Source organism: Borostomias antarcticus, assembly GCF_949987555.1.
Source record: "Borostomias antarcticus genome assembly, chromosome: 29".
NCBI classification, from domain to species: domain Eukaryota; kingdom Metazoa; phylum Chordata; class Actinopteri; order Stomiiformes; family Stomiidae; genus Borostomias; species Borostomias antarcticus.
The window spans coordinates 5,762,649-5,772,996 of NC_140262.1; the positions used below are offsets into that span (position 1 = coordinate 5,762,649).

The window sequence follows — 10,348 nt, forward strand, 5'->3', positions numbered from 1 at the left end:
CTCTTCATCACGGCATCCATCATCCTCCAACTGAATATTCATTTCACTTGAGAACATAAAAAGTAAACAGTGTCCTTTTGTTTGCGTTGAGTACGTCATTGCGCCGTCTGTGAATGGAAGTGTTTAATATGACCTTTTTGAACGGATGGGTGACGGCCGATGCCTGCTTAAGACCCATTCCGCTTGAGTGAACATCTGAGGGACCTTATTTTAGCACGTCACCACAAGTCTGCATTAGCCTTTGTGCTCTGGTTTATGATTTTGTCGAATGGCTCTAATGCAAATCTGAAGTCAATATTCTTTCATCTTCTCTTACTTATCTTGTAATATCAGGTCACGGTGTGATGAGATGAATCTCTGCTCTCTCTCGCTCTCTCTCTCTCTCTCTCTCTCTCTCGCTCTCTCCCTCTTCTCTCTCTCTCTCTCTCCTCTTGTTATGTCTATTTCTTAGCCCTCTCATTCTCTCACTCTCTTTGTACCTCGGCTGCTTCACTCTCTGCCTCCTTCACTCCCCTCTCTCTTTCTCTCTCTCTCTCTCTCTTCCACCTGCCTCTCTCTCTCCCCTCTCTCCCTGCTTTCCTCCACCTCCCTCCCTGACTCGCCCCTCTCTCCTCCACCTCCCTCTCTCTCCCTCTCTCCTCCATTTCCCTCTCTCTGTCCCTTCCTCTCCACCTTCCTCCCTGCTCTTCACTACTTCTCTCTCTTTCCTCTCTCCTCCTCCTCCCTCTCTGTCTCCCCCCTCTCTCCTCCTCCTCCCTCTCTATCTCTCTCCTCTCTCCTCTCTCCTCCCCCCTCTCTCCTCCTCCTCCCTCTCTATCTCTCTCCTCTCTCCTCTCTCCTCCCCCCTCTCTCCTCCTCCTCCCTCTCTATCTCTCTCCTCTCTCCTCTCTCCTCCCCCCTCTCTCCTCCTCCTCCCTCTCTATCTCTCTCCTCCCCCCTCCCTCCTCCTCCTCCCCCCTCTCTCCTCTCTCCTCCCCCCTCTCACCTCCTCCCCCCTCTCTGTCTCTGTGAGGATCTCTCATCCCCCCGGCTGGCAGCGGCCCCGGACATGAACCTGCCATTACTCAGCCCTGGCCGCCACTTCCTGTGAAAGAACGCCTATTTTATGACAGAGGAAACAATTGGTCGTAATGAATCAGGGGCGGGGCAGGTAGGGGTTGTCCTGACTTATTCCGTCCGACCGCCACAATTTAGAAATGAGACGCATCGCTCCGGGCGGAGGATAAACTTCCCAAAAGTGCAAGCCAAGTTCCGTCTCCAGAGGGATATACGGCCGGAGTGTCTCTCTGGTTCATCCATTAGTACGCCGCACGTTTAAGCGGGTAACGTCGCCAAGGGATGATTCATCGGCGGACTTTTCAACCGTTCATACGTGGGGGACTCACTGATTGAGCATTCCGCTCCTCGCCGAGTGGCTTGATATGGCTGGCTGGTTTCTCAGGTGTGAAGTCCCTGCTGTGTGTGTGTGTGTGTGTGTGTGTGTGTGTGTGTGTGTGTGTGTGTGAGCATATGTGTGAGCATGTGTGTGTGAGTGATGGCTCTCGCTGTTCGGCCCTCCCAGACAAATGAACGTCGTGGTTCTGCCCGCCGTGCGCTTCCTTCATCTGCTCCCGTCCTGTCTGTCTCTCTCCTCGCCCCCGCCCTGCTGGTCACCCCCCCCCCCCCCGCCCTGCTGGTCACCCAGGCTCGCCCCCCCCTGCTGGTCACCCCCCCCCCCGCCCTGCTGGTCACCCAGGCTCGCCCCCCCCCCGTCCTGCTGGTCACCCCCCCCGCCCGGCTGGTCACCCCCCCCCTGCCCTGCTGGTCACCCTGGCTCAACCCCCCCCCGTCCTGCTGGTCACCCCCCCCCGCCCGGCTGGTCACCCCCCCCCTGCCCTGCTGGTCACCCAGGCCCCCCCCCCCCGCCCTGCTGGTCACCCTGGCTCGCCCCCCCCGCCCTGCTGGTCACCCTGGCTCGCCCCCCCCCCCGCCCTGCTGGTCACCCCCTCCCTGCCCTGCTGGTCACCCAGGCTCCCCCCCCTGCTGGTCACCCCCCCCCCCTGCCCTGCTGGTCACCCAGGCTCCCCCCCCCCGCCCTGCTGGTCACCCCCCCGCCCTGCTGGTCACCCCCCCCCCCCCGCCCTGCTGGTCACCCAGGCTTGCCCCCCCCCCGCCCTGCTGGTCACCCCCCCCCCCGCCCTGCTGGTCACCCTGGCTCGCCCCCCCCCGCCCTGCTGGTCACCCAGGCCCGTCGCTGCCCACAGAGCCCAGCTCTCCATCAGATGTCGCGTCACAAGATATCGATTTCTTCATTTTTCCATTAAATTCGGCGCTCTGGCGACACAGTATAAAACAGGGTTAGAAAAATAACAGCTGTACATGGCTATCATTTAGCGCCAAGCCAGGCCACGGCGGTCTCAGAGTAACACCCTTTTCGCAGCGCGGCGCCGGCCCGGAATCGCAATGCGACGCCACGGATCGCCTCTCTTCCCCAGAGCGTGTGAAAGTCACGGAGAGCATCTGAACTTTATAAAGGTGTCCTCTCAAATCGAAATGTTACCTTGTGCCAGTTCTGGCTCCTTCAAAAGATGGAGCTTTTCTCCGTTGTACCTTCCCGGTGTGTTTACAGAAACCGAGGCGGAAGGGCAGCTGGGTTATCTGGGTACAGGTCAGTTGGGCTGTGGGAGTAATAGTGCGATCGTGTGGAGGATCCAGGCGGTGAGAGGAACAGGACTTATCTAAGGGTCAAGTATCCTGGGTCTAGATGGGCCCAGGGCCCCCTGAGGAATGCAATGGCTCCTTTTAGAAAATAAAGAAGTAAATAGTACAGCCGGATTTTTATCCTCCTACTTTCGTTCGGTTCTGTGGTGAGCGTGCGTGCGTGTGTGTGTGTGTGTGTGTGAGGCTGGACTGTAGAGTGTGTGTGTGTGTGTGTATGCAGCTGACTCAGCTCTATAAGTCTAGGGCGCCGAGTGCCGAGTGGGGCCCTGAATCACCTTGGCAACCACAGTGGAACGATGTGATTCGCTGGACTGGGAGAAAGTAACAGAACCGCGGAACGGACGAGGCGGATCGCACCTTCAAATGCCACCGGCTCCGATTTGAACCCGGTGCCTTGTAGTAGACCGCTCCAGCGCTCTGGCCGCTGAACTACTTAGGGATTACGACACGGGGGGTGGAGGGCAGTGATACCGCTGGAGAGAGACCGGGGGACCGGGGTGATGAGCCCGGCCCAATCAGGGAGATGCTTATTAAAACGCCGCGCCCTGGCGACAGCCCGCCTGCCCCGTCCGCTCTCAGTCGCTGCCGGAGCGCGGAGACGGAAACGTCAAGGTGACCTCGGGGAAATAATCTAGATCTGGCCGCTCCTGCCGAGCTAGGCTACGCTAGGATAGGTCCTGGATGGTTTGAGGAGGATCTCAGCCCTTCAAGGGGAGAAAAGCACATCATCGTTATCATTACTTCCTTTTAGGGGCCAATTATACACTACCATATAATACCAATACTATTTGGTGTAGCGACATTACTGACATTACTCATTAGCCTCTCGTTCCCAATAAGTTGTGGTCATTTGTGGTTCTACTCCAGAGCTAGTTATTTGTTATTGATCTAGCATCGTTTGTCGGTGCTTTCCTGCTGTAATTAGCAGAGTAGGGTCAGACCAACCTTGCACGACGGACGCAGACTTCTTATTTGCACAACTGTCCCTTTTAGAGCAAGCGACTCTCACCCTTGTTAATTCAGTTTCCGAAAACCTTGAGCGTTTCTTCTCTGAATGCGTAGTTGTGCTCCTGTGGCAGGAACTAAATCCTAAAGCAATTAGTGGAGGAGGAGAGGGAGTACATGTCAGAGGGGTGTGGCGAGGAGTGAGGGATGAGGGTCCTGCCCTCGAGATATATGTGTGTCTTCACCTGTTCATAACGCTTTCAGTCTGCCATTCCAGGGCAATAGACACAGAGTAGCATGCTGATCAGATGCCCGACTGTAAATCAACTGCTCTCAATGGTTAACGTCCACCTGAGGTGGAAGAAAATGGCAAAAGGCAATACATTAGGTATTACATTTAGCCATGTTAAAACGGCGGTGTAATGTAGCCATACATCGTCTTCATGGGTCGTAACTGATCATGACAAGGCAGCAGTAAGAGGCTGAGGCATGTGATAGATCAACCGGGAACCATCTGCCTGTCATCCCGGATTGGGACATAAATGCACTGTCGCCCTCTTAGTTACAACGCGACACAGCCCAAAGCCCTTGGAGATGTACGGAGGTGTTCTTCTTCCATGTTTATTGAGGTTATTGAGGTGACCTTGGTAGCAATGACACAGGATACTTCCTGGAGAGAGGTGAGCTCACTACGGTCAATCATCTTTGTAGCTTTATTCCATAGCAGCAGTCAGTGACACAGTACAAACATGATTGAGCGGAGTGCGGATTATTCTCTTTTACCATTGTTCCTAAGCACTTATTGTATTGTATTGCACTGTACTTTAGATTGCTATTCTTGCACTTTGCCTTCAGCACTAGATTATGCTCTTAGTCACTTGTTTTAGAAGGAAGATGCACTTGTGAGTTCTGGTGAGTAGTAGTACATTGGCTTTTCCTACGTTAAATGCAATTATTGTTAGTCGCTTTGGATAAAAGCGTCTGCTAAATGAGTGTAATGTAATGTAATGTAATGTTCTGGGATCTGCACCCGCTATTGTTCTGAATGGTGAGTTGAGCGGGCTTTCGCCCTGTTTGGGCGTGGTCCTCTCGGTGAGGGAAGGTAGCCGGCGTCGTCGGCTTGATCTCGCAAGCTCACATTCCATTTCACTCCGCAGATCAGTCCGGATGTGCGATTCCAGTACGGAATCCGTTCGAACAGAAATGTGTTTGTGCCACTCACAACCGTTTATCTAACATGGGGCGGGTTTAATAAGATGACAGAACAGAGGAGCGCCGTAGAGGCATTTTCGCTGATTGGTTGTAGGTCTGTCCAATTGCGTCCAGAGGCATTTTGATCTACGCCCATTGGTAACGCCCCTTGGGAATCGGAAAGCAACTGTGAGTTTCCAGACCCTTCGCATTTTAGCGAATTGGGGTCTGGCGAAGCCAGGCTAGAGGGAAGGCGGATGGGGTAGGAATTCAAACCGCTGCAGCAGATACAATACAAGTCTATTACGTGCTACTTGGGAGAACACAATGTGGTTCCAAAAGTTTGAGAAGGACGGAGGGAGACCTTACGTGTCACATATTTCCTGGAACCGCACCTTCACAGTGACCTAGATCCAAGTGGCACTTAAATCGGACAGATTTGCGGTGGCAGTTATGCGCTTGATGAGATTTCAGAGGTTGGAGTGATTTCATCAGGGACCCGTTTTCATGGGAAAAACAGCTTCTCACTTCTCAATCATCCATCTTTCTGCAGAGCACAGATATGTATTTTTTATTTTTTATTTGGGGGTGTTAAAACTCTAAATGCCCAATTAAAATGTTTTCTGGCTCTTTCATCATTTAATTTACCTATCTCTATAGAGTTGCCCTTACTTTTACCAGGCAAAGATAACAATATTTGGGCCGAGATTAATAATGACCTGTCTCTTGGGTCACCGCTTACTTCTGGGTCTGGAATATGGAGTGAGCAATGGCAATGGCAGGAAGTGACATCATAGAGAGAAGAGCATGGCCCTAAGATACCATCCAGTCCACAGATGCATGTCGGATTATCCATTTTCAGCAGCTCTTATGGGCATCTTGTCTAGAACAGCGCCATGATCCCGTCTTCTGGAAATGACACCACATTAATAAAACAGAGGTCATGTTTGTGGCAACTGAGGCGCCGCTCGTTCCAGTCACACATCAAATCCGTCACCAAATCTGCCTTTTTCCACCTCCAAGGGGGGGGGGGGTCAATAGAAAAAGGTTGACACGTCTCACGGGTCAGGTAGAAGGGCAGAACTTTGCTTAGGGCCCCAGGGAGGTCAGGGGTCGAAGGTCGCGCCACCTCAGTCCTCCCTGGATGTTTACCTCACCCTCGAAATGCCTCGGACGACAAGGTTCTCAGATAGTCACCGCGAGTGCTGCTCCTCCACTGTGTTTTCACAGAGGACTCATGGAATCGAGGAGAACAGCTTAAAAGATTTAGCAATAATTGGATATGAGCGCTGTGTGGTTCCCCCGTCAAACACACCAGAATCAGGTGCTCTTTGGGGCTGGATCAAATAGTAATAACAAGGTTTAAGCTGCTCTCCTTTGTAGAGTATCTCAATGGAGGGTATATTAGCAGAACCTTCCTCAGGAAAGCTCTTAGGAGCTGAAGTGCGCTGATGTCTCAGTGTTTTTTTAATGTCTGCCACAGCCATGGACTAATAACGTTTTTTTTAAAACTTTTTCAACCGAACAGTGTGGCTTGGACATTCTTTAAGCTGCCTCCAAATATTCCGTACAAAAGGAGACCAACTTTATAGATTTTAATTTAAGTAGTTCACTACCACTTAGAGAGACACTTTCCAAGTTTTTCCATTTCCGTTAATTACTCCAAAAGGCTTCATAAAGACGGCACATAAACCTGCGGAAAAGCACTTTCTCCCCCATTTTGGAGTGATGAGATCGCTAACAACCTCATCAGGAAATTACTTCTGTTTAGCAGGGAAATGCTTCCAATCATCAGGAACATGGCTCGACTATTAAACTGCACAATTAAGCCCTAGATTGTCTCATCATATCAGCAGGTAGAACCATTATGGACGTCTCCCTGCACGTCTTAGTGCCGGGCGGGGAGCACTGCGTCACTAACTCACCGACTCTACTAGCGCACAGTAGCACGCTAACGCAACCGCTTGACAGACACAGCATCAATTATGGAGAGGCAGGGGTGGGAAAGGTAGGCTAGCAGCGAGGCTCGTGGTGAATGATTAATAATTGTGCTCGCTCGCTAATGCTGCTTTTCTCTGGTCTCCTCAAGCACTCCCGTGTCCCGTAAATCACCTCTGATTAGGATGGCTCTGAGGCCCTAAGCCAGCGGCCTCGTTGGGAGGTTCTCGTTCCTCTTTTTGGGAGAAGCTGATGACAAGAGACGATCAATTTAGGGCCCAATAAGGGAAGGGCCGGGACTAAAAAATGGCACTGGACCCTTTCGACCCACACCGGCCCACCACAACCGGTCCGTAGATACTCCTCTGCCGAGGCACACCCTAACACACCAGCCCTTAACACACCAGCCCCTAACACACCAGCCCTTAACACACCAGCCCTTAACACACCAGCCCTTAACACACCAGCCCCTAACACCACCACTTCTACTGAACAATACCCCTTCACCTTCCGAAGCCATGAGTAAAATATTGATGATAGTTGGCCTAGAGTACTCGTAATGAGAGTGTGTTGCTCTTAGAAGGAGGAGGCTGGTAGAAATGAGCTCATGTAGTTCACAGGCCTGTAGACATTTAGTCCAGTGATCTTGGATAGTTTACTTAGCATAAGAGAATTTCCTATTGAAACCAGAGGTGTACGATTTATGGACATGTAGTCAGCTTACCAATGACCCAGTTGTAATTGTGGTTGTTCTGACTTACGTTAAACATCACTCTTACTATAACAGATAACAAAAAAAAATCGCCAGCTAGCCAAATCTAGCATCTTTTATCCTTATCTTCTTCTGCCTTACTGGTTCAGCTTCAAGGCCTCGATTAGTGGAAGATTCATCACTGCAGCTGGCGCTGGGCCCGGCAGCCATAACCCTGTCATCGGCAACAGTTACCATGCCGCCGTGGATGCCACTAACGTTAACGCCAGCATCATTTTAAAACACTTTTTTTTTTTTTTTTTTAAAGCACCTGACGCAAATGATTTTAATTTCTTTTCTCTAAGCTTTCTCAGTGCGCCACTTTTCCGTAAAAAACAAACAAACCCTTTTCCATGTCAGTTTCCTATCGATGACTTGTGGTGCTGCTGATCTCACGCCTGGGTGATCAGGTGACATCATGGAGTGGACCCAATATAATATTCAAAAATATTCACCCAGTCCGGCTCTGAGTGGACCAAAACAATTGGCGGGTTGAGGGGGGAGACTGGAACATTTGAAGGATTTTTAGGGGGATTTTTAGGGAGACGTAGAAGTAACCCCCCCCCCCCCCCCCCCTCTTAACCTTCACATGCATGGTCAAGGGCTCACTAGAGTGTGTTCGTGACTGATTGGCCTGTTTTTACACGGTCGAGCTGTAGGCTGGCTTTGAGGAGAAAATAACTGACTGTGTGTGTGTGTGTGTGTGTGTGTGTGTGTGTGTGTGTTCTGCACCGGGCTGAGCTCCTGACTTTCAGAATGCCCTCATCCTATTCTGGTCCAGACTCTAGAGGTGGACGATGGTCCTTCATACCCCCAGGAGAGACCACGCTCCTTCATACCCCCAGGAGAGACCCTGCTCCTTCATACCCCCAGGAGAGACCTTGCTCCTTCATACCCCCAGGAGAGACCACGCTCCTTCATACCCCCAGGAGAGACCCTGCTCCTTCATACCCCCAGGAGAGACCCTGCTCCTTCATACCCCCAGGAGAGACCCTGCTCCTTCATACCCCCAGGAGAGACCCTGCTCCTTCATACCCCCAGGAGAGACCCTGCTCCTTCATACCCCCAGGAGAGACCCTGCTCCTTCATACCCCCAGGAGAGACCCTGCTCCTTCATACCCCCAGGAGAGACCCTGCTCCTTCATACCCTCAGGAGAGACCATGCTCCTTCATACCCCCAGGAGAGACCCTGCTCCTTCATACCCCCAGGAGAGACCCTGCTCCTTCATACCCCCAGGAGAGACCCTGCTCCCTCATACCCCCAGGAGAGACCCTGCTCCTTCATACCCCCAGGAGAGACCCTGCTCCTTCATACCCCCAGGAGAGACCTTGCTCCTTCATACCCCCAGGAGAGACTGTGCTCCTTCATACCCCCAGGAGAGACCCTGCTCCTTCATACCCCCAGGAGAGACCTAGCTCCTTCATACCCCCAGGAGAGACCCTGCTCCTTCATACCCCCAGGAGAGACCCTGCTCCCTCATACCCCCAGGAGAGACCCTGCTCCTTCATACCCCCAGGAGAGACCGTGCTCCTTCATACCCCCAGGAGAGACCATGCTCCTTCATACCCCCAGGAGAGACCCTGCTCCTTCATACCCCCAGAGGAGACCCTGCTCCTTCATACCCCCAGGAGAGACCCTGCTCCTTCATACCCCCTCATACCCCCAGGAGAGACCCTGCTCCTTCATACCCCCAGGAGAGACCCTGCTCCCTCATACCCCCAGGAGAGACCCTGCTCCTTCATACCCCCAGGAGAGACCCTGCTCCTTCATACCCCCAGGAGAGACCCTGCTCCTTCATACCCCCAGGAGAGACCCTGCTCCTTCATACCCCCAGGAGATACCCTGCTCCTTCATACCCCCAGGAGAGACCCTGCTCCCTCATACCCCCAGGAGAGACCACGCTCCTTCATACCCCCAGGAGAGACCCTGCTCCTTCATACCCCCAGGAGAGACCCTGCTCCTTCATACCCCCAGGAGAGACCCTGCTCCTTCATACCCCCAGGAGAGACCCTGCTCCTTCATACCCCCAGGAGAGACCCTGCTCCTTCATACCCCCAGGAGAGACCCTGCTCCTTCATACCCCCAGGAGAGACCATGCTCCTTCATACCCCCAGGAGAGACCGTGCTTTCTGCTCACCTGTCCTCCCCTGAGGGACCAGATTCTGGGTTCTTTCTAAAGACCTACTTATTCATAGAGCTTTTTGTATGTAATGTGTGTATTTTATATTAATTCATATCTCTGGTTTCTGATGTTGTGATTGTTCAGCACTTTGAGATTGTTTCACAATGAAAAGTGCTTTATAAATCAAATGAATGGTTATTATTATTGGTAAATATGACTTGACGGTATTTGATCTCTTGTTGTTTCAATACTGCTACTAATCTGGGAATCTTGGAACTATGTGTCCCTGATGAAACGGCCTCTCGCACGGATAACGGATCAGACCAAGATACATTCTGACATCACCCCCTCCCACCCCTCATCCATCACCCCCTCCCACCCCTCATCCATCACCCCCCCCCCCCCCCGGCTGCGCTCCGTCTTGGGTCTATGCACGGTTGATATGGCAACCGTTCCCGCGGAGAGGCACGGTGTGATCTCCACCTGTTGCATAAATTCTTCTCAGCGTGCTGCGCAGTCTGCGTTTGACAGGCAGGGGTAAGACGGCGATGTATAATTATGCTATGTACTATAGAGAGAGAGAGGCAGAGACACGCACACACACACACACACACACACACCTTGCTGCAGCCATTAGGCGTGTGTCACGTCTTTTGCATCCCGTCGGCAGTCATTACGATGCCTTTGTGTTTGCAGAAGT

The 10,348-nt window shown here is 52.3% G+C and overlaps 1 protein-coding gene across 1 annotated transcript in view; it reads left to right on the forward strand.

Moving 5' to 3' along the window:
• LOC311326924 (serine protease HTRA1B-like) overlaps positions 1–10,348 on the forward strand; it is a gene marked incomplete at both ends in the record, with an annotated part of 47,483 nt that overhangs the window by 30,181 nt on the left and 6,954 nt on the right. Inside the window, one exon of the mRNA XM_084459903.1 lies at positions 2,609–2,697. Within this exon, the coding sequence (XP_084316029.1) occupies positions 2,609–2,697 (89 nt within the window). The remainder of the gene's footprint in view (positions 1–2,608; positions 2,698–10,348) is intronic.